This window comes from Microcebus murinus, chromosome 13 (assembly GCF_040939455.1).
Source record: "Microcebus murinus isolate Inina chromosome 13, M.murinus_Inina_mat1.0, whole genome shotgun sequence".
Lineage (NCBI taxonomy): Eukaryota > Metazoa > Chordata > Mammalia > Primates > Cheirogaleidae > Microcebus > Microcebus murinus.
The window spans coordinates 81,221,050-81,245,926 of NC_134116.1; the positions used below are offsets into that span (position 1 = coordinate 81,221,050).

General features: G+C 36.6%; 1 protein-coding gene across 4 annotated transcripts in view; it reads right to left on the bottom strand.

Annotated features, from left to right (window-relative positions):
* The window catches only part of ZMYM2 (zinc finger MYM-type containing 2), a 100,935-nt gene that overhangs the window by 70,965 nt on the left and 5,093 nt on the right, over window positions 1-24,877 (bottom strand). For 2 of the 4 annotated variants that reach the window (XM_020290486.2, XM_012778629.3), the window contains exons 3-4: window positions 10,729-10,857; window positions 5,406-6,262 (exon numbers count right to left, since the gene is read on the bottom strand). In XM_020290486.2, coding sequence (XP_020146075.1) covers window positions 5,406-6,252 — 847 coding nt within the window. In that variant the 5' untranslated portion in view covers window positions 6,253-6,262; window positions 10,729-10,857. The remainder of the gene's footprint in view (window positions 1-5,405; window positions 6,263-10,728; window positions 10,858-24,877) is intronic. The other 2 variants (XM_020290489.2, XM_076009567.1) reach the window with 2 other exon arrangements.

Consider the following 24,877-nt stretch of genomic DNA (forward strand, 5'->3'; position numbering starts at 1 on the left):
TATTTCATACACATTGAGAATCTGTTGTTTCACATAGCCACCTTCATCAGTTATCTTAGCTAGATCTTCTGGATAACTGGCTTCAGCTTCCACATCAGCACTTTCTGCTTCAACTTGCACTTTTATAATGGAGATGGTCACCCTTCATCAACCTCATGAACCAACTTCTGCTAAGTTTTCTTTTGCAGCTTCCTCACCTCTCTCAGGCTTCATAGAATTGAAGAGAGTTAGGGCCTTACTGTGGATCAGGCTTTGGCTGAAGGGAATGTTGTGGCTGGTTTGAACTTCTATGCAGACCACTCAAACATTCTCTATATCAGCAATAAGGCTGTTTCACTTTCTTTTAATTTCTGTGTTCATTGTAGTAGTACTTTTAATTTCCTTCAAGGACTTTTCCTTTGTATTCACAACTTTGCTACCCATTTGGCCCAAGAGGCGTAGCTTTCAACCTGTCACAGGTTTTGACATGCCTTCCTCAATTAACCATTTCTAGCTTTTGATTTACAGCAGAGACATACAACTCTGCCTTTCACTTGAACAATTCCAGGTCTTCATAGGGTTATTAATTGCCTAATTTCAATATTGTTGCATTTCAGGGATAAGGAGGCATGAGAAGCGGTAGAGATAGAGGAATGGCCAATCAATGGAGCAGTCAGAACACACACAATTACCAATTAAGTTCACCAACTTATATGGGTGCAATTTCATGGCACCCCAAAATAATTACAATATTAACATCAAAGATCACCTATCATAGAGCACCACAACAGAGAAAATAATGAAAAAGTTTGAAATATTGTGAGAATTAACACAATGTGACATAAAGACATGAAGTAAGCACATGCTGTTGGAAAAACGGTGCCAACAGACTTGCTCAACTCAAGGTTATCAGAAGCTCAATTTGTATAAAATGCAGTTATCTGTGAAATACAATAAAACAAAGCACAAAACAAGGTATGCCTATACTGATTGATTAACCCTACATCAAATTGCTCTACCACTGCAAAGATTCAGCATAGCACAGCACTGAGGTATGTGTAACTATTAATACTACAGTGCATCTTCTCTCTTCCATACTAAGGTTCTTTGGTTCTCAGCAGGAGGTCTCCTGCCTGCTCCAGAAGTTTCCTGTTCCCAGGTCTCTCAGGACAATACCAATACTATAATCTATCTTCATTTTGAAACTTTTAGGCCACTGCTTCTAATTTCTACTCCTTTGGTCTCTCATAAATTTCTTTTTCCTTTCTAGTTTCTTCTCAATTTTCAACTTTCATACATAAAAGTTCCCCTTCCACAGGAAAGACAAATAAAACAAGAGGTTGGAGAAACCTCCTCATTATCAAAATCATAAAGAGGATGATTTCTTAGTTCTGACCCATTCCATCACCCTATTGGTGGTTTCAAGGGGCTACAATGCACTCACTGTTATTCTGATTTTACCTGATTCTGTAATATCTCTCAATTATTTAAAAAAAAACTTTCTATATAAACAGAGTTCATTCTGGAATCCTGTTATCTTGCTATTTTGACCAGTTTTAACAAACAGGTAAAAATACTAAAGAAGAAGAAAGAAAATCACTAAAACTCCTAGGAATTTTATATCATGAAGCCTTCAATCAAAAATTATGCTTAAACATATGTTAGAAGGGATAGCTCTTTGCAACACAAATACTGGTTCCTTAGAATTTTTAATTTTGTAGGCTTATCATTTGAATGCATACTTAAAGAAGCCTATTTAAACTTAAGGCTATCTATTGCCTTGATATTGAAAAAACGGTGTTTTTTATTTTTCTATTTAGCATTAGGCCCTGTATAAATAATGTAATGGTTCCCTTTATATTTCAGCACTTACATTTCCCTTACTCTCACATTTTCACTTCCCCTAAACATTAAATAAAATTCTTAGGAATAGAAGAGACCTCATCATTTACACCCTCAGTATCATACAAGGGACATCAAAGGATAGCAGTTGAAGTTCTCCAAGTCACAATTAGTGCAAGAAGCAGTATAAACAGCCAAGATTTTATAACTCTTGATCTATTATCCTCTATTACAAATAAAAACAGCATAGAAATACAAGAGCTAATTCATAAATGCAAAAGGCACAGTTATGACTGTCTGTTTACAGTTTTTCTGATGAGTAGTTTATACTCCCTTGTGTAAGAGTTTAACTAAATAGAAACACAGTTCCTATGATGATATGATTCCTCTGACCCAGCTATATTCCCAAAGAAATAAGTATCCAAGATATATATACAATAATACTCTTTTTCTTTTTTTTTTTTGAGACAGAGTCTCACTTTGTTGCCCAGGCTACAGTGAGTGCCGTGGTGTCAGCCTAGCTCACAGCAACCTCAAACTCCTGGGCTCAAGCAATCCTTCTGCCTCAGCCTCCCGAGTAGCTGAGACTACAGGTATGTGCCACCATGCCCGACTAATTTTTTCTAATATATTAGTTGGCCAATTAATTTCTTTCTATTTGTAGTAGAGACGGGGTCTCGCTCTTGCTCAGGCTGTTTTCGAACTCCTGACCTCGAGCAATCCACCCACCTCAGCCTCCCAGAGTGCTAGGATTACAGCCATGAGCCACCTCGCCTGACCTAAAATATTCTTAATGAGAGTTATTAAAATAGGAACAACCAGAACTCAGCTAAATAGAGAATAAACAAATTTCATACACATATATTAATACTTGATGATATAGACAAAAGTTGAAGGTTTATTGTTAAGTATGCAAATGAGTGGTACAAGAGAGGTTTCAAAACTAGACCTATGCTATGATCTCAGGTTATATTAATAATTTATGTGCCATTAATTAAGTGATTTTCTTCTTCATATTCTTATGTATTTAATATATGTATAATAACAAGAAAGACAAAATAGCTATTTTAAAACTATTTTGAGCACTATCTTTTTTAAACTTTTACATAAGCTGAAAGACTATGATGAAAACTAATACATAGACAGTATGAATTGCTAGAGCTTTCTAAAAAGCAATATGAAAATATATTTCTACAAGTTAAAAATGCTCAAACTCACACATATACCTATACACGCATACACACACCTCTACCTACCTACAAATATATATACATATTGGGGGAAGAGGTCTTAGAAGGAGCAAGAAATTTCAAAACTGAGTAATAAGGAACATATTTCTTTTAAAACCACCATAAACCAGATATATATATTTCTAAGCCAAAAATCTTTGGGGGTATGGAGGTAAATCATATCCTTTGGCCCAGTAACTTCACTTCTAGGAATATACTCTAAGGAAATAATCAGAAATGTGAACAAAGACGTTCATCACAGTTCTACAACAGCAAAATATAGGAAACTGTGTAAAGGCCAAATATGGGAATAGTACATCAAAACCCATTGTACAGCCATTAAAACCTGCATAAACAATGTTAATGATATGAGAAAATACAGTGTAGTATTAAATAAGCAAAAAAACAGGAAGCAAAACTATACAGAGCTGCATTTCAATTAGGTTAAAACAAACAAGCAAAGATTGGGCCAGGCGCATGGTGGCTCACCCCTGTAATCCTAGCACTCTGGGAGGCCGAGGCAGGCAGATTGCTCAAGGTCAGGAGTTCAAAACCAGCCTGAGCAAGAGTGAGACCCCGTCTCTACTATAAATAGAAAGAAATTAATTGGCCAACTAATATATACAGAAAAAATTAGCCGGGCATGGTGGCACATGCCTGTAGTCCCAGCTACTCAGGAGGCTGAGGCAGCAGGATTGCTTGAGTCCAGGAGTTTGAGGTTGCTGTGAGCTAGGCTGACGCCAGAGCACTCACTCTAGCCTGGGCAACAAAGCAAGACTCTGTCTCAAAACAAACAAACAAAAAAAAACAAAGATTGAAAGACAACCACCCAAAACATTGGTCATTGCTTATCTTTAGTTGGGATTTCTTTTTTTTTCCTTTTTAAATAGACAGCATCTTGCTGTGTTGCCTAGGCTGGCCTCATATTCCTAGGCTTAAGAAATCCTCCCACCTCAGCCTTCCGAGTAACTGAGACTACAGGCCTGGCTCTCATATTTAATTATAGATTTTCCAAACGTTCTTCAATAATCATATTATTTCTTTTCAAATAAATAGAAAAAAATATCTTGCAGTTCATAGAGCATTCTACACTGCCTAGGTTTTAGTTACTCCACACTATTCTCCACAATTCTCCACAATTCCTAGGCTAATCAAGTTGTTAATGAGCCTAAAATAATGAAAGAATGAAAAAAGCATCTCTCACAGGTATGTGAGAGACAGAAACAGACACATACACATGCACAGAAGTGGAGAGGTAAAGAAGTATACACAGACATGTCATGAAAAAACCAAAGTGCTTGTAACTTCCACATTTTAATGTTTTCACAAAGCTAAGCTGCCCACAGAAAACTACAACTTTCAAAAACTACAACTTTCAAAACTAAAAAAAAATTGGCCAGGCGCAGTGGCTCAGGCCTGTAATCCTAGCACTCTGGGAGGCAGAGGCGGGTGGATTGCTCAAGGTCAGGAGTTCAAAACCAGCCTGAGTAAGAGCGAGACCCATCTCTACTATAAATAGAAGGAAATTAATTGGCCAACTAATATATATATAGAAAAAATTAGCCAGGCATGGTGGCTCATGCCTATAGTCCCAGCTACTCAGGAGGCTGAGGCAAAAGGATCGCTTGAGTCCAGGAATTTGAGGTTGCTGTGAGCTAGGCTAACGCCACGGCACTCACTCTAGCCTGGGCAACAAAGCAAGACTCTGTCTCAAAAAAACACACTATATATATATATATATATATAATATAAATAAACAGAGGGACACATCAAGTTGTATACATTAAATATGTACTGCCTTCTGCATGTCTATCATACCTTTAAAGTATTTTCCTCCTGTCCCTCACCCTTATAAAGTGGTTTTAAAAAAGAAAAGAAAGGAGGATATGTGTTTGGCTGCCTTCAAAAGTGAGATAAAAAATAAAAATCCTTAGCTAACTCTTAAGTAAAAAGTAAACACAGGCCAAGTAGAAACAAATCTAAATGCAACTCTTATACAACATTACATTGTTATTTAAGTGTGCTATTAATCTTTTTGTTCTCAATTTACACATTAAAACAATACTAGTAAAAATCTATTAGTAAAACGTAATACATGACAAATAAAATGACAAATTATCAGATTTTGGTGGTAAGTGTAATTACTTTGTGATTAATTTTCTAACAATCCACAGAGAAATATTACACATGGTTTCACAATTCTTTTCTTAAAATTTCAAACTTAAGATACAATACAAGTTAATAGAATTAACATATTCCACATGAAACTAACAAAGGTAACACCAATTACTACAATGAAAAAAGAATCAGCAGAAAGCTTAAATTCATTTACATGAGGTAACACTTACTGCTTACCAGGATTATGATGAGTTGCAGATTCTCCATTCTGAAATACGTCTCCTGCCACATTCATTCTACCAGGATTAAAAGGTCCTACTCCAGTCTTGGTCTGTGAAGTTAAAGATGGGGTGTATGTTTGTATATTAACACCAAAATTACTTGACTGCAGTCCGTTAGAGACATCTCCCAAGTTGGCATTCTGCAGTGATGTTACATGTGTAATCATTAGGTTCATATCTCGCCCGTCAGTATTTTCTAATTGGCCATCATTCACAGAGCTTACACCTGTTTCTAAGGTTGTAACATTAGCAATCTGAATTTCAGAGTCTGGTTCTGTGGTGATACCACTATTACCCATTCCTGCATTTACCTTACTTCTTGAAAAACTGGAAGTGGAGAAATCCACATCATTGGTTCTGTTTTTAGTCTCAGAAGGTCTCCGTTCAATAAAATTGGAGGAATTTTTTTCTTGCCCTTGATTTGTTTCCATGTCTTCTTCATCATCGATGACAATTGTCTCACTTACACTTCCCTTCTGAGATGCCAACTCTTTTGAGGAAGGTAGAATTTTGGAATCATTTCCTTGTAGTTCTTCATTTTTTGATGATGTAAATGTTATGGTTCTTTGATCAGATACCACTGGTGCAAAAGGTGGGGGAGGTTGTACAGGTTCGATAAAAACAACATCATCATCATCTTCCACAGATGAGTTTTGAAATTTATTAGATCTAGACACCAAAGGATTAGTGGGACCACTAAATGAATTTCCTACATTTGTGAGACTAGTTGCCATGGCGGTACTCCCTAATAAAACAGGAGTCTGATCAGTCAATTCTAATCCTCCCACTGAACTTGTGTCCATGCCAAAGAACCTGTTAGGGGATTGAAAAAAACAAAAAGTCAGCATATGACTTTTAATGTTACTCTAACTGAAACCATTTTTTTAAAAAAGTTACTTTTTTTTATGCTAAATGAGAATGATTATTGTCTAACATTCATAAAAATATGTGGTATCAATTCTGTGATCTTCTCATTTGTTAATCATTTCACATAGTTTACATGTTAACTTCTATAGGATAATAAGGAAGGCAATTATCCAATTTTTAGTAATCATATGTGATGTATTCCCAAAACCACCACATCCTTTCCAGGGTACACATACTATGTACTATATAAACTACCAAAAAATGTACATAAATCCTCCCTCAGATTTGAATAGGAAAATATTCAAAATGTGACAATAAAAATAATCTTCAATATAAATCTATCCCATTCATTCATTGTATTAAATAAAATGATATGATTGAATCCCTAATTTCCCCTACCTCATCTTTTTGTAATCCCTTTTTTTCATATTGTCAGGCTCCAACATAACTATGATTAAATCTTTCTGAAAACTTGAAATCTTTCTTGACCCTATCCAGAAAGCAGAAGTTCTTCTTTGCCAGGCACTATGCTGTGTGTTTTATATTCAAATAGCAGGCTGAATAATGGCTGCCAAATATATCAGGTCCCAATCCCTGGAACCTATACACATTAGCTACCTCAGATGGAAAAGCAGTCTTTGTAGATACGATTTAGGTTAAGGATTTTAGAGTGAGATTACCTGGGATTATCTGGGTACGTCCTAAATGCAGTCAGAAGTATCCTAATAAATGGGAGGTGGGGGAGGTTACAGACAGAAGAGGAGAAGGCAATGTGACCATCGAGGCAGATCAGAAAACACTGAAGTGATGTGGCCAAGGAATGCTGGCCATCACCAGAATGTAGATTAGGCAAGGAAGGGATTCTCCCCTAGAGCCTCCACAGGAAGGGCGGCCCTGCTGACATCTTCATTTGATCCCAGTGAAACTGATTTCAGACTTCTGACCTCCAGAACCCTGAGAGAACAAATTCCTAGTGTTTTAAGCCAGCAAGTTTGTGGTAAATTATTACAATAGCCAAGAAAGCTAATACAACCAACCCACTTTTTAGTTAAATCTCCCAAACAACCATTTATATCGGTATGAATTTTTTTTTTTTTTTTTTTGAGACAAGAGTCTCATTCTGTCACCCTGGGTAGAGTGCAGTGGCATTATTGTAGATCACTGCAACCTCAAACTCCTGGGCTCAAATGATCCTCCTGCCCGGCCTAATTTTTTTTAAATGGGATGATGACACAGAATAAAGAGATAATGGGCCGGGCACAGTGGCTCACGCCTGTAATCCTAGCATTCTGGGAGGCCGAGGCGGGCGGATTGCTCGAGGTCAGGAGTTCAAAACCAGCCTGAGCAAGAGCGAGACCCAGTCTCTACTATAAATAGAAAGAATTAATTGGCCAACTAATATATATAGAAAAAATTAGCCGGGCATGGTGGCGCATGCCTGTAGTCCCAGCTACTCGGGAGGCTGAGGCAGAAGGATTACTTGAGCCCAGGAGTTTGAGGTTGCTGTGAGCTAGGCTGACGCCATGGCACTCACTCTAGCCTGAGCAACAAAGTGAGACTCTGTCTCAAAAAAAAAAAAAAAGAGAGAGATAACTACTTTAGTTTGGTGATCAGAGAACACCTCTTTGAGCAAGTAACATTTACATTGAAATATGAAATGACAAGAAAGAACCAACCGTGAGGAAACTGAGGGAAGGATATTCTAAGCAAAGAACACAGCTCCTAAAAGCCTAGAGGGAATGAGGTTGGCCAATTCAAGCAACAGAATAAAGCCAATGCAGCTGGAACAAAATAGGAAGGGAAGAGGATGAGATGAATTAGCACAGAACAACTCATCAAAGCCAACAAGTTAATGAATTATATTCAACAGATTTACAGAGCACCTAGTATGCACAAGACACTGTTTTAGTATCTTGTGAAAAAAACAAAATCAGTAATCAAAACAGGTAAGCATCTCTGCCCTTAGAAGGTATTAATTCTCAATGTAAGAGTTTGGATTTTACTGTAACAGGAAACATTGCTGTATTTTCAGCAAAGCGCTGACATAATCTCAGGTTTTAAATAGATCACTCTGGATGCTATGTGAGAAGTAGATTATAAGCGGGCAAAACTGTAAGCAAAGAAACCAACTGGATGGTCACTGGAATGGTCCAAGTGAAAGATGACAGTAACTGAAACAAGGGTGATGATGAGAGATGGAAAAAGTAAACAGATAGGATATTTTAATAGGTAAATCTTACTGACATGAAAAAACTTACAAGATATATTGTTGACTAAAAAAAGTTATACAACACAAAACGTATCACTGCTACAATGTTACATATACTCCAAAAGCCTATATGTATTTTTCCTGAAGTGTATATATATTTGTACATAAATTCATGAGGGAAAAAACCCCACCTCTGGAAAGATCACAGCATACTGACAAGTTGTTTGCTAACGGGGACAGGAAGTTTAGGTAGGGTAAGTGATCGATAAGATACACTTTAGATTCTGCTTCAATCTAGAATTTGACACAGCTAAGCACCTGACTGAATAAAGGGAATAAAGGCAGTCAGTAACGTAATTTAGAAAACTCTAGTCAAAGATGAAAGGACTATCAATCTCTGGATACAAAAAGAGAGACACAGAATAAGCACTTTTCACAGACATCAAATAAGGAAATATCAACTTTTCAATGAAACACTGTATATAGACTATAAGAAACTTGTTTTCTCAATTTATCTCTAAGACCTAACATAGTGGTTAGGCATAGAGTAGATGCTGAATTATCCCAAATATTTGTGGAAAGACCAGAAGGCAAAACCAATTATGTTCACTTTAACTATCAGAGCTATTTTTTAGTAATACCATTCCTTATTTATTTAAGTACACAATCTCACCCTTTAACTTATATATAACGTGTTATTCTCTGACCATTAAGCATCCTCGTCAAACCAAGTTCTAGTATTGGGAGAGTACTTTTTTTCACTCAACTCAGTAATGAAAATGAAGTATTTTCAATAACTTATATAATATTTTATAGAATACAAAGATTTTTATTCTCACTTAACTGTGATGAGTTAAGTAAAATAGATATTAACTTTTTTCTATAATAAAACAGCAGCTCACATAAATGAATCAAAACTGCCCAAGGTCCCAAGACAATGCAGGATTCAAACACTACACCCAGCACTCAATTTCAAAATCAATCTCCAATCCTCTAAGAACAAGAGCTGTGTGACTGTGTCAGGATGAAAGACATGCTGAGGCTGAAAAATGGCAAAAGATACATTTATACCTGCTTTAAAGAAAATGGATAATTCTATTTGAAAATTTAAACCAGGTGCCAACTGTGCCTGTAGTCCCAGCTATTCAGGTGAATCACCTGAGCCCAGGAGTTCAAGTCCATGCTGGGCAACATAGAGAGACACCATCTCGGGGGTAAAAAAAAAAAAAAACCCTAAGGGTGATTATTTGCTTTACTCAAAGATCTACAAGTTGCTATTTTATATCCTAAGGCAGTATTTTAAAAAACTAATATATAAACACTATTACTCTAAAATAGCTTGTTAATAAGGAAAACTTCTTTATAGTAAAATAGTTAAGATACGCTAAGGGGACAGCTTCAAATTTTAAATAAACATGAAAAAATGTTTAACATTACCATTACTGAAAGTTTTAAAAATTGAAATATGATGAATAACATTTCATTCAAAAATTTCACAACTAATTCAATCAAAATTTTTTGCAAAAGGCAATACAGCCATTCAGTAATAGTTAACATTTATTTAATGCTTATTATGGGCCAAATATACATGCCAAACATTACTGCAACCCCCTGAAGTACAATCATTATTATCTCTATTTTATAGACTAAAAAAAAAAAATTCTCAAAATTTAAGTAAGCTGTCCAAGACCATAGCTAGGAAGTGGCAAAGATCAGGATTTAAATATTCATAACTACTAAACAATATGATATTAAGTATTATAAAATAACATAAATAAATAACACAGCTATTATTTTAAAACTCAGCCATTCAATGAAACAATAACCACATCAGTATTAAAAATACACAAGCTTCAAAAGGAAGAAATATCAAGCCCAAAGTGTCAGGCTAAAAGGGGGCTTAAAAAAACAATGAAGTTGAACCTCTAGTTAACATTCACTTGTCCTAAGGTAGAAGTATCCTGATCAACACAATGATTTTCTGAGAAATGAGACAATATAAATCCACTAATGTTATAAAATGTGTAGGTTTTTAATGTTTAAGTTCTTTGGATCATTTCTATTTTAACATACCCAACAAAGAAGAAAACAATTCTGGGACAGAAAAGTTAAAACTGACTTCATATTACTCTCTAGGGCTGCTATGAGTCAATTCAGTCTCCTCAGAAGATAATAAAGTGGCACAGAACAGGATTTTCCTTACCAGTTAGTTCTCTGCAGTAATCTACTTCTCAAAACAGAGTAACAGCTATTTTCAAATCTGAGACTGTAAATAAATTTAGTCACTTCTACACATCATTGAGAATATGTTTCAATCACAAAACACTTCATCCTGTAAAGAAAAACAATCCAATTAAAAGTTGACCACTTCTCCATTATCCAAATAAAATCTGCTCCATTTGGCCACTTTCCTAGCTCAAGTCAATTCTAATTAGCTATTTAACACTGAGCTTCACTTCTTGAGCTTCAATTTTCCCTAAAGCAAATGATATAAAAATGGTTCACAAGGCTTTTCTTAGAATTCAGAGAGAGAAGTGGATGTGAAAACCACCTAGCCCACTCCTAAACACTTACCTAACTCCTAAACAATTACCAATCTCTGCCTATACCTTAGGATTTCAATGAACTTCCAATTCATTTTTAAGTTTCATTGTGATCATCATAAATGATAAATAATCAGCATAAATCAAAAATACTTTCACAGTTTTATCTGGTCTTTACTAAGAATCAATTAGCACAATAGTTGATGCTCTCATGAAAAAACAAGGAAAAGGTGGTAGTTAAAACATAAATACTGGCCGGGCGCTGTGGCTCACGCCTGTAATCCTAGCTCTTGGGAGGCCGAGGCGGGCGGATTGCTCAAGGTCAGGAGTTCAAAACCAGCCTGAGCAAGAGCGAGACCCCATCTCTACTATAAATAGAAAGAAATTAATTGGCCAACTGATATATATATAAAAAAATTAGCCGGGCATGGTGGCGCATGCCTGTAGCCCCAGCTACCCGGGAGGCTGAGGCAGAAGGATCACTTGAGCCCAGGAGTTTGAGGTTGCTGTGAGCTAGGCTGACGCCACGGCACTCACTCTAGCCTGGGCAACAAAGCGAGACTCTGTCTCAAAAAAAAAAAAAAAAAAACATAAATACTGACATAAGAAAATATCAGTACTTGCAGAAAAAAGGTGATCAGGCTTCAAAAAAATAAAATCACAAAGGAAGCACTTTAAAGTGCTTCAACAAAAATATTCATCATTCTCTCACTGACAAGCTTATCTCAAAGCTTTCCAGGTACCAAAAGAATTACAAAGAAAGCTAAGGTGAATTCTTCTTGACAGCAAAGGGTATTAGTGTTCATGGCACTTATAATAGTTCTAACGCAATATGACAAATTTAAAATTTTAAGAATAAAAATTCCTAGTAAAAGGAATAGATGGATTTATTTATAAATATTTATAAAAACTATCAAACCAAAATACATCAAACTTAAAGGGAAATGTTAAAAGCATTATCATTAACATCAAGAATCAGATAAGGACATTCTTTTTTTTTATTGCCATATAGCACTATTCTGAAAATCCTAGCCATTGAAATTATAGAAAAAAGAAATAAATATAAAAATTTGAAAGGAAAAATACCATTATATAATATGATTCTTTGCCTCAAAGACCCAATTTATCTGAAAAACTAATACAGTGAGATAACTTAGTAAAGTGACTAGTAAGAAATTAACATATAGAAATTAGTCACCTGGATTACAACTGAAGACAGATACAATTTTGCTCCCATCCAAAGATCAACTAAAACTACATTAAGGAAATAAAAAAAAAAAAAAAAAAAGACAGACCTATCATAAAGGGAAATAGGGCAGAATTCAAGAGTACCAAAATTTTGGAAGAGGAAAACCAGGTAAGCATGGATTAGCTGTAACTGACCTAGCAGGCCTGAAAACGCTAAATCCTGAACCCACACTAAAGAAAGTTCTGAAATGAACAAATTACAAATGAAACTGAACTTGTAGTTAACATTCACTTGACACCAAGTAGGAAGCATTCTCATCAATATAATTTTCAGAGGAATGAGGTAACAGCTCAAAATAGAATCCTCAAAAGGTTCAGGAACCAGCAGAACCACACCGCCTTTTCTGCAAAGGGGATAGTATATCTAAGACAGCTTAACTCAGAGAACTGAGTGAAAGCTACTTGAGCAGTTAGACACCTATACTTCCTTTCCAAACATCCAAATAAGTCTTGAGGTTTAATCTATAGAAAAAGTACAAGACTGACATTAGACAGTAGGATGCCAGGCACAATTTAGGGCCAAGCACCTTACTTCATTTGAATCTGGGGTATAAAATAAACCTACACATACTTAATGCTGATGTTGAGATTTAACTCCCACCTTAAAGCCCAGGTCACACATCTCTCCTTTCAAGGAACTGAGGACTTTTTCTGGGAAACACGATTTCATTAAAAAGATTTAAAGGCCGGGCGCTGTGGCTCACGCCTGTAATCCTAGCTCTTGGGAGGCCGAGGCGGGCGGATTGCTCAAGGTCAGGAGTTCAAAACCAGCCTGAGCAAGAGCAAGACCCCGTCTCTACTATAAATAGAAAGAAATTAATTGGCCAACTGATATATATATAAAAAAAAAAATTAGCCGGGCATGGTGGCGCATGCCTGTAGTCCCAGCTACTCGGGAGGCTGAGGCAGAAGGATCACTCAAGCCCAGGAGTTTGAGGTTGCTGTGAGCTAGGCTGACGCCACGGCACTCACTCTAGCCTGGACAACAAAGCGAGACTCTGTCTCAAAAAAAAAAAAAAAAAAAAAAAAAAAGATTTAAAGATACCAACAGTGGGGATTTCCCAACACCCACCCACCCAAATCATCCATAATGGAGTGTGACATCAACAGTACCCTGATCCCCAAGGGCTGAGCATATCCACACAACTTTTAGACATCCATCTTAATCATGAACAGGCAACCAAGGATTACCTGACAGCTGAGAAAAGATACAAAGGCTCACACCTGTAATCCCAGCACTTTGGGAGGAGTACCACTTGAGGCCAGGAGCTCGAAACCAGCATGGACAGCAACATAGTAAGACCCCATCTCTACAAAAATTTAAAAATTAGCCAGGCATGTTGGCACACGCCTGCAGTCCCAGCTACTAGGGAGGCTGAGGCAAGAGGATCCCCTTGGCCCAGGAGTTGGAAACTGCAGTGACCTGGAATCACGTAACTGCACTCCAGCCCAGGCAACAGAGCAAGACCTTATCTCATAAATAAATAAATAAATAAATCAGACAGTATGGTACAGAATAAGAACAGGCAGACAAACAGAAAAGAAAGTCTAAAATTGATCCAATATATCAAGAAATTTAGTATACAATGAAGATTTCAACAGGGGAAATGAATTTTTCAGTAAAACAGCATGAACAACTAGAAAGCAACTGAGGAATATTATTTGAATTCCTCTCTCACACAAAAGAAATTCCAATATAAAAATGAAAATTTTAATGTGAAAATGGATAATATTGAAAATTTTTTATTTTTACTAATTTTGGAGTTGCAGGGTCCTTATAAATCTGACATAAAAAACAGATGAAGACAGACTTCAGGCAAAAATGATCATTCATAAGTGACTAGCTCGAACTAGCCACCATCCCCCATTCCAAATCCCAACTCAGCTATGGGGATAGCATATACTACATTCCCAGAGCAGGTGGCTGGACATAGGGCTGGCAGTGAGGAACTTTTACCAAAATTTGGAATTATGTGTTTGGGTGCAGGTAATACTTTTAGTTTCAGTCCTCTGGTCAACAGCAACAGCTTTCCCTGAGCCATCTATCAGAAGATTTAATGAGATATGACACTTTTTTTCATTTTTTCATCCAGACATTTAAGGAAATCTTCAACAGATCACTACCTCACCACAACAATAACAGAACAGAAGTGTCAGACACCAAAAACAACAAGATATAAATTGTGCAAAAAGGGTCGGGCACCGTGGCTCAAACCAGTAATCCTAGCACTTTGGGAGGCTGAGGCAGAAGTATCACTTGAGGCCAGGAGCTTCACACCAGCGTGAGCAATACAGCAAGACCCCATCTCTACAAAAATAGAAAATTTAGCCAGGCATGGTGGTGCACACCTATAGTCCCAGTTACTCAGGAGGCTGAGGATAATTTGAGCCCAGGAGTTGGTTGTAAGTGAGCTTTGATGACCCCACTGCACTGCAGCGTGGCAACAGAACAAGATCAAGTCTCTAAAAATAAAAAAATAAACTGTGCATTTAAAAAATGTTTTAAAAAAGTAACACTAAATGGCTCTATCCTTCAACAAGTAAAAATAAACAAACTATTATAAAAACTGAGTTACCAAATCATTTAAAGAAAAAATAGCCAAAACCTTCCCAAATATGAAGAGATATATGTACATCCAAGAAGCTCAATGAACTCCAAAATCAGGATAAACTCAAAGATATTCATATCAAGACATACTGTGGACCTTAAAGATAGCAGGAATTTGAAAGCAGCAAGAGAAGCGATTTATCTTGTACAAGAGATCATCAATAAGAATAGATTACCAGCTCATTTCCCATCAGTAACTATAGAAGCCAGCAGCCAGTGCTCTTAGCACTTACTAAAAGAAAAAAAAAATCCGTCAACCAAGAATTTTATAGTCAGCAAAAATCCTCAAAAAATAAGGAGAAATTAAGACATTTCCAGATAAGCAAAAGCAGAATTTTTTACCTCTAGGGAAGAGAATTATCTGGATGAATCAAAAGAAAGAGTCTTTCTTGTTTCCCTCCCCTCTTTTATCTTTTATTTATTTATTTTTTGTTTGTTTGTTTGTTTGTTTGAGACAGCTTTGTTGCCCAGGCTAGAGTGAGTGCCTTGGCATCAGCCTAGCTCACAGCAACCTCAAACTCCTGGGCTTAAGCAATCCTGCTGCCTCAGCCTCCCGAGTAGCTGGGACTACAGGCATGCGCCACCATGCCCAGCTAATTTTCTTTATATATTTTCAATTGTCCAGCTCATTTCTTTCTCTTTATAGTAGAGACGGGGTCTCACTCTTGCTCAGGCTGGTTTCGAACTCCTGACCTGAAGCAATCCGCCCGTCTCGGCCTCCCAGAGTGCTAGGATTACAGGTGTGAGCCACCATGCCCGGCCTTACCTTTTAAAGTTGGTACCATATTCTTCCAAGTGCCTGTACATGATAACTCAAAAAAAAAAAGAAAGAAGTCTAAAATTTTTTATTTAATAATTATAATTTTTAAAAAAAGATAAAGTTGGTACCATATGCATATACTGCAATTTGATGAGGGTGTTTCAATAAATTTATAGATTAAATTATTGAATTTTACCCATTCTGACACATGCATATATTTCCACTTAGGTTTTCTTGTATATCCTATGGTATTATTTTATAGTTTCCTTCATAAAAGTCTTGCATATTTATATTACAGTTATCCCTATTTGTAGCAATAATGAAATGTATTTTCCTCTATTACATTAAAAATGTTTATATAGCAGAATAAACATAAATAAAATTTTTAAATATACAAATTAAAAAGAATTGGTATCTATACTTCAGAAAAAACAAACATTGAGAAAAATTTAGCTATTTGATAATAGCTTTCCCAATGTTGAAAAGAACATAGAGAAATTGGTAGAAATGCAGGTGGTATAGTAAAACAATGAGGGCAATTTGGCAGTATCTATTAAAATATATACTATGCATATACTGACTCAGCAATTCCTATTCTCAGAATCTTCCCTAGAGAAAACACATAAGAATCCAAAAAAACTACAAATATATTCCTTGCAGCATTATCTATAATAACAAAAAATTGGGAATAGACTAAATGTCCACCAAATAGAACATAAAATACTACCAGACAGTTAAAAAAGATCCTTCTGTACTAACTCCAAAAGTTTTCTAAGATATACCACTAAGTGAAAAAAAAGAAGCAAGTTGCAGAAAAATACAGTATACATTTTTAAAATGCACACACAAGATTACTACAATATATAATTCTTATGGGCACATGTTAGTATAAGCACACAAAGGGGTTGGGAGTAATATACACTAAATTGATATTCCTAAGAAATAGGGAAAGAGACCAGGAACTAATGACAGGTGACATAACATATGTAATTATGCTTTCACGTTGCTTACAATCTAGCCATAAAATCTTTTTAATCTATCTTTATCAGATATCTAAAACAATACCACTCTGGCTTTAAAAGCTCATAGGAATCATTTAATTCATGTACTTAGCCACTAAAAATCTATTCAAGGGTGATGACAGAGTCTAAAAAATCCCTTTTGATCTAATAAATAAATGAATAATCAATTAATTCATTCAGGTATCTCTAGGGCTCAAACTTTCTAGGGGTAAGAAATAATCCCTTCTCTCCAACAGAACCAAAATTTAACTACAAGGTACTTTCAAGTAATTTTAAGTTTCTTTAGGGATCTCATCCACTACCATTACCCCAGACTCCTTAATTTATCTCAATCAAGATGTTTCAAAGTACCAGGTGCAGTGGCTCACACCTGTAATCCTAGCACTTTGGGAGGTCAAGGCGGGAGGACAGCTTAAGGCCAGGGGTTTGAGACCGGCCTGAGCAAGAGAGAGACCTGTCTCTACAAAAAATAAAAAAATTAGCTGGGCATGGTGACACACACCTGTAGTCCCAGCTACTGGAGAGGCTGAGACATGAGGATTGCCTGAGCCCAGGAGTTGGAGGTTGTAGTGATTTATGATAACACCACTGCACTCTCGCCCAGGCGACAGAGCAAGACCCTGTCTCAAAAAAAAGAAAAAAAAATCCAACTTTTTTTAACTTGCTCTTTCCTCCTAAATCTGCACCTCTTCTAGTTGTTGCCATTTCAGGAAGTCTAGCTACTCATACCAGAAATCTGGAGGTCATTCTTTTTTTTTTTTTTTTTTTTTTGAGACAGAGTCTCGCTTATTGACCAGGCTAGAGTGAGTGCCGTGGCGTCAGCCTAGCTCACAGCAACCTCAAACTCCTGGGCTCAAGCAATCCTTCTGCCTCAGCCTCCCGAGTAGCTGGGACTACAGGCATGCGCCACCATGCCCGGCTAATTTTATATATATATTAGTTGGCCAATTAATTTCTTTCTATTTATAGTAGAGACGGGGTCTCGCTCTTGCTCAGGCTGGTTTCGAACTCCTGACCTCGAGCAATCCGCCCGCCTCAGCCTCCCAGAGTGCTAGGGTTACAGGGGTGAGCCACCGCGCCCGGCTTGGAGGTCATTCTTAATTTCTTATTTTTCCACCTACAGCCCACCATCACCGAGTCCTATCCTATTTCCAAAATAAATCTTGAAAATATCCACTTTTAACCAACTCTATTGATAACTCTCTGGCACTTGCAGTCCATCATGTCATTCTTCTGCTGACAATACCTACTATACTCCCCAGACTATCCAAAGATCTTTTTAAAAATTAAATCAGACTACACCATTCAATTCTTACATAGCTTTTCAGTATACTGAAGAGAAAACCTACAATTCTTTCCCTGACCTGTAAGATTCCTGCCTATAATCCAGATTCACTTTCAGCCCTAGTCTTCCCCCCCTTGCTCATTAAGCTTCAGCTAAACCAGGCGTCCTCAAACTACGGCCCACAGGCCACATGCAGGTGTTTTTGCCAGTTTGTTTTTTTTACTTCAAAATAAGATATGTGCAGTGTGCATAGGAATTTGTGCATAGGAATTTGTTCATAGTTTTATTTAAACTATAGTCCGGCCCTCCAACGGTCTGAGGGACAGTGAACTGGCACCCTGTTTAAAAAGTTTGAGGACCCCTGAGCTAAACTAAGCCTTCTTTTGGTTCATGCAAGCTCCTCATCTCAGGATCTTCCTCTGCCTAAAAGACTCCTTTCTCCACTTCTCTTTCTAGTCTGAGCTTAAATGTCATTCTCTCAAAGGTCCTTCTATGTCAAATACTCCACTAATTCATTGCTGGTCTAAATTAGGTCTCCCTTGTTATACTCTCAGATCATCATACACACTTCCTCAGCTGCAATTATCCAATTGTTAATTATGCTTATTTATTTATTTGTAATCCATTAGACTACATTCTCCATGAGGGCAAAGACCTATGTTCTTATTGCCTCTCACTGTATCCCCTGAACTTAACATAGTACCTAGCAAATAATTTACTGAATAAATACTTTTCTTTAATAAAAAGAAATAACAAATAACCTTTCTGGGTTTGGGGGCTGGTTTGGACATATTTTTTTATTTTTTACTCTTCCCTAACTCCACTGAATTCTAGTTTTTTCCCTTCTTGTATATCACTTCTTCATGCCTGAGCCTCAGTTTCCTCATTATAAAACAGGAAATTAGAATAACTTCCTCAAAAGATTCAACAAGCTAAAATAAAAATATCTCTGCCTGATGTCTTTGGTCATGATTTTTTTTTTGGAGACAGAGTCTCACTCTGTTGCCCAGGCTAGAGTGAGTGCCTTGGCGTTAGCCTAGCTCACAGCAACCTCAAACTCCTGGGCTCAAGCAATCCCTCTGCCTCAGCCTTAGCCTCCCGAGTAGCTGGGACTACAGGCATGCGCCACCATGCCCGGCTAATTTTTTCTATATATTTTTAGTTGGCCAATTAATTTCTTTCCATTTTTAGTAGAGACGGCATCTGTGCTCTTGCTCTGGCTGGTTTCGAACTCCTGACCTTGAGCAACCCACCCACTTGGCCTCCCAGAGTGCTAGAATTACAGGTGTGAGCCACCACGCCCGGCCTGGTCATGATTTTTTACCATTTCTCTATTCATCTACATAATTACAGTAAATTGACATGACCTGATCTTAGTCCCTAATGAAAGGTTATCATATCCTATCCCTATGTTCCCCTTAACCAAAGTTGTTAAATAAACCCACACTTCTTTCTCCAAACATAGTTTTAAAAATATAACAACACAACTTCAACAATACATATGTTGATTTGGAAACAAATCATCAAAACATTCATTTATTCTTATTACCATTTGGTATTCCAAATCTATGATCTAGCGTGATGACTGTTTTTGATAATCAATTCTCCATAATGTTTAAACATGATGGAGTAGAGGGCTTTAAAAAAATGACCTTCTTTACCGACTTCAAATGTTCCACAATTAAGACATCATCTAACCTAAAGAAACAATACTTGCATCAATAAGCAAATGAAACCAGAGATTCAAAAAGGCTACACTTCAATTACCAAGAACCAATTTCTCCAATACCAATTACTATTATATAAAATCTATTGCCTTTGTTACATAAGATTCAAAACTCATGATAATTTTTACCAACATTTTTTCCCTGAGACATATTCTTCAGATGATTTACCAATTGCTTTTAAAAATCAAAGGAATACAAACAGAACATGGAGTATACCAAAGAAAATCTGTTCTCTCCATTAATAGACAAATTTCAGAAAGTAAACAGAAAATCCTGTCATTTACAATTCAATGTAGTTTTTATTTTTTAAATTATCTAGTAAATATTTAATTCTCTTTTAAATGAGCCCAAAGCAAAGACACTAAGTCTCATCTCACTCATTTCTTTTTTTAAATGCCTTCATGCCTGAGCTCTACTGTTGTCTCTGAAGCTCCTCACACATCTAATATGGTAACAACTACCAATTATAAAACATGCTTCATACAACTCTCATCACAACTACCTTCAAATCTATCCTATAATAGATCACAAATATATTATTATCCCACTTTGCAGATGAGTAACTGTTCTCTATAATCAAGTAAATTTCCTACAGCACACAGCTGTTAGGTGACAAACCCAAAGCTTAGAGTCCACATACCTCTCATTACACCATCTTATCTCCCAATCAAATAGAGCTAAGAATTGTGAACTGCTCTAATACACTGACCACTGGAACTGAAACCCACCAGCTAAAGACTTTTACAACGTAAGAATAGGGAAGGAACTACAAGAATGTCAGTGTGTTAAATGTCAATTGTTGATAGTAACAGTATTTATGCAAAATATTAGTATCATGATCAGGAAAAACAATCATTAAAATATACTTAAAAATTTAAGTATTGGTCCCAAGGGGAGTGGGATTACAGTGGAACTTTCATTTTCTATGTCATATATTTTACTGCTTAAAGATTATAAGGGCATGTTTTATTTTTATAACCAAAATATTCTTTTAAAACTGTCCTTTCTGATATGCCTATGATTATTCTTTACTACATATCGCCTATTACACTCATCTGTCAAATGAGTAAACTACAGCTCAGAGTTAAGTGACTTGCCTGAGATCATAAATTGGAAAATATTAGAAACTGTTTTTTAACAGTTTTATTGAGGCATAATTTACATACAGTAAAACTTATTTTTGTAAAAAGTTTGATAAATTTTAGTCAATCTATACACTTCTACAACCACAACTACAATCCAGTTTTAGAATGTTCCATCATCCCAAAACTCCCATCATGGGCACGGCAAATTTAAACCTGAATCTGTTTGATTCCCAACTCATGTCATGCTACAAATCTCCTGGGAAACATTCAGGTGAGAAAAATAGCCCTTTTAGATAGAAAACCTAAAAAATTAAGTTATTATCCTTCCAAATTCTTAGTCCTCACTAGTTTCCTTTCCACATGAGCCCCCAGCATACCTCTATTCACACCCAATATCTCATGATGTCACCAAATTTACAAGTTTACTAAAATTTGGAAATGTGACCTCTAAAGCACAGCATAATTAGACTTATGAGTGAAGATATCATAGGACATAGGATACTATATGGTCTTTTTAAAAAATGCAATAGGAGGTCAGATAGGGAAGCCAAATGAACACTTAAGTCCAGGAGGAACACAGAATGAAAACAGCCAGGTAAGGCCATTAAGGATAGAAAAATATGACATACAGATGGAAAGAACATGGAATAACTGAAGTCAGAGTTTGTGTCATAAAAGACAGAACAACCCAATCAGAAGCTTCTCTTCTATGAGCAATGCAAAACTGTTTGGAGATACAAGATGATGACTTCCTCGGCAGAAGTTAACACTTGTTTGGATAAGAAACAGAACTATACGATGTTATAACAAACAAAAATAAAAATAGAGACAATATTCATAGTAATCAAAGTTGTAAACCTAAACTAGTTAAATTTATGATTTTATATAACTAAAACAAGGGCAAATTTTTCATTACTTAAAAAAGTAGATATAGCCGGGCGCGGTGGCTCACGCCTGTAATCCTAGCTCTTGGGAGGCCGAGGCGGGCGGATTGCTCGAGGTCAGGAGTTCAAAACCAGCCTGAGCAAGAGCAAGACCCCGTCTCTACTATAAATAGAAAGAAATTAATTGGCCAACTGATATATATATAAAAAAATTAGCCGGGCATGGTGGTGCATGCCTGTAGTCCCAGCTACTCGGGAGGCTGAGGCAGAAGGATCGCTGGAGCCCAGGAGTTTGAGGTTGCTGTGAGCTAGGCTGACGCCACGGCACTCACTCTAGCCTGGACAACAAAGCGAGACTCTGTCTCAAAAAAAAAAAAAAAAAGTAGATATAGAATCACAAACAAATAAGAATTCAGCTACCATATTGGGGGTCACAGTTACAGTAACTTAAAATATGACAAGTTTGGAAGCAAAAATGTACAAATCTATAATAAGAGAACAAAATAAAAATCTCATTTAACCTACATTTTCACTTCTACTCAAATCTTTCCTTAGTTCTATAGAACTGTAAACACAATTCACTAATCTGATCATCACTGGGCCTAACCAAAAACTTACAAATTTCAAGTTAGGGTCCTAGAAGATACTATCAGAAGTTTAGATGAAATGCTCTTCCAAGCAAAGAGCCAAAGAAACTGCTAGTAGCCCACTATTAACAGAATGCATCTTTTGTGACTACCTAATTTATAGTAAGTGTTATAATATCCAATTTGTTAAATAAACGACCTCTACAGTACCCTGATAATTACCCTGAACATTCTCAGTCTGGTCCACTTCAATATTCCAAGAAACACTACTCTGCCTAGGCAAAAGATGTGCATCTTTGAAATGCATGATTATAAAACTGTTCCAGTATTACAAGAAAAAGTTCTTTTTTAATGTTAAGGAACCCCAACCCAAAATTTTAGTTCCAAATCTTCTACTAGGCTGGGCGCGGTGGCTCACGCCTGTAATCCTAGCTCTCTGGGAGGCCGAGGCGGGCGGATTGCTCGAGGTCAGGAGTTCAAAACCAGCCTGAGCAAGAGCAAGACCCCGCCTCTACTATAAATAGAAAGAAATTAATTGGCCAACTGATATATATATATATATAAAAATTAGCCGGGCATGGTGGCGCATGCCTATAGTCCCAGCTACTCAGGAGGCTGAGGCAGGAGGATCGCTTGAGCCCAGGAGTTTGAGGTTGCTGTGAGCTAGGCTGACGCCATGGCACTCACTCTAGCCTGGACAACAAAGTGAGACTCTGTCTCAAAAAAAAAAAAAAAAAAAAAAAAAAAATCTTCTACTAGTAAGTCCAGACAAGGTATCTAGGTGAATACAGCAAAAAGTAATATACATATGTATTACTATAAAGTAAAAGGACTGAAAAATCTGTCCCGCTGTATTATAGTCATATAGTCACAGCTTATAAACATTCTTCCGTCTACAACTTCTAACTGTACATCACAATTTTCCTAAAATAGCTATTTAAGTATTTTTCTTATGCAATCTATAAATGTATGATAAGAAATAAGTTTACGGCCGGGCGCGGTGGCTCACGCCTGTAATCCCAGCACTCTGGGAGGCCGAGGCGGGCGGATTGCTCAAGGTCAGGAGTTCAAAACCAGCCTGAGCGAGACCCCGTCTCTACCATAAAAATAGAAAGAAATTGATTGGCCAACTAATATATATAATATAAAAATCAGCTGGGCATGGTGGCGCATGCCTGTAGTCCCAGCTACTCGGGAGGCTGAGGCAGGAGGATTGCTTGAGCCCAGGAGTTTGAGGTTGCTGTGAGCTAGGCTGACGCCACGGCACTCACTCTAGCCTAGGCAAGAAAGCGAGACTCTGTCTCAAAAAAAAAAAAAAAAAAGAAATAAGTTTACTGCAGAAGTTATAACTGATCTTGCCCAACAGTTTTATATGAAGTTGCAATAATTAATTCTACTCCTAGTAAAACTATCTTGAAAGATTATAATGATTTTAACTAAATCAGAATCATACTTAAAATATTTAATAAAAAATTTTAAACCTTTTAGACTAATTTATAAATTCACAAAAATAAATTTTATCTTCAAATTCACTAAGACCACTAGAGAGGAAAAACAAAATCTAAAAGCCTCTGGAGAGTAAAGAAACCTAATCCTTGACAGCTCGTTGATACTAAAGAGATGGGTCTAAATTCTCTAGCAATAATATGATAATATTTTAAGAATAAGCAAAAACAAGATAACCTGTACTACTGAAACAAATGTGCAAGTTTTTTTTAAACCAGACATACTAAACGTTCATTACCTATTTCTCCTAATATACAAAGTTTAATCTTAAATCATTTATTGAAATAGCAAACATGAATACTTACAGAACATTAATCAAATCAGTGAAAATAAAACCCAGTTAAAATCCTTCTTTCAAATTAAACAACATTAATTTTTCTTAAAGTTCATTACTTCTAATTCTCAATGGACTTTTTTTTTTTTTTTTTTTTGAGACAGAGTCTCGCTTGTTGTCCAGGCTAGAGTGAGTGCCGTGGCATCAGCCTAGCTCACAGCAACCTGAAACTCCTGGGCTCAAGCGATCCTCCTGCCTCAGCCTCCCGAGTAGCTGGGACTACAGGCATGCGCCACCATGCCCGGCTAATTTTTTTTTTTATATATATATCAGTTGGCCAATTAATTTCTTTCTATTTATAGTAGAGATGGGGTCTCGCTCTTGCTCAGGCTGGTTTTGAACTCCTGACCTTGAGCAATCCGCCCGCCTTGGCCTCCCAAGAGCTAGGATTACAGGCGTGAGCCACAGCGCCCGGCCTCAATGGACTTTTATAAAATGAAAAATAGAATAAACCCCAAAATTCTCATGTTATCAAGTGACTTTGCTAACCTCTGCACATTGTTTTTTAAATTACAAAACAGATTTTTCAACCATTTATAAAAATTTATTCTGCAGCTCCACAGATATGCTTAAAGCATTATGTAAAATTTGATCCAAAAAATTAATATACTTTAAAATACAAAATTAAACAGGTATGTTTAAATGTGTTGTAAAAATCCAAATTTTAACATCCTTTAAGATGACCAACACATCTTCTTACCAAGTATTTAGTGCTGGCCTTCATGAAGATGATCCTCTTCTATTTTAATAAGAGAACTATAAG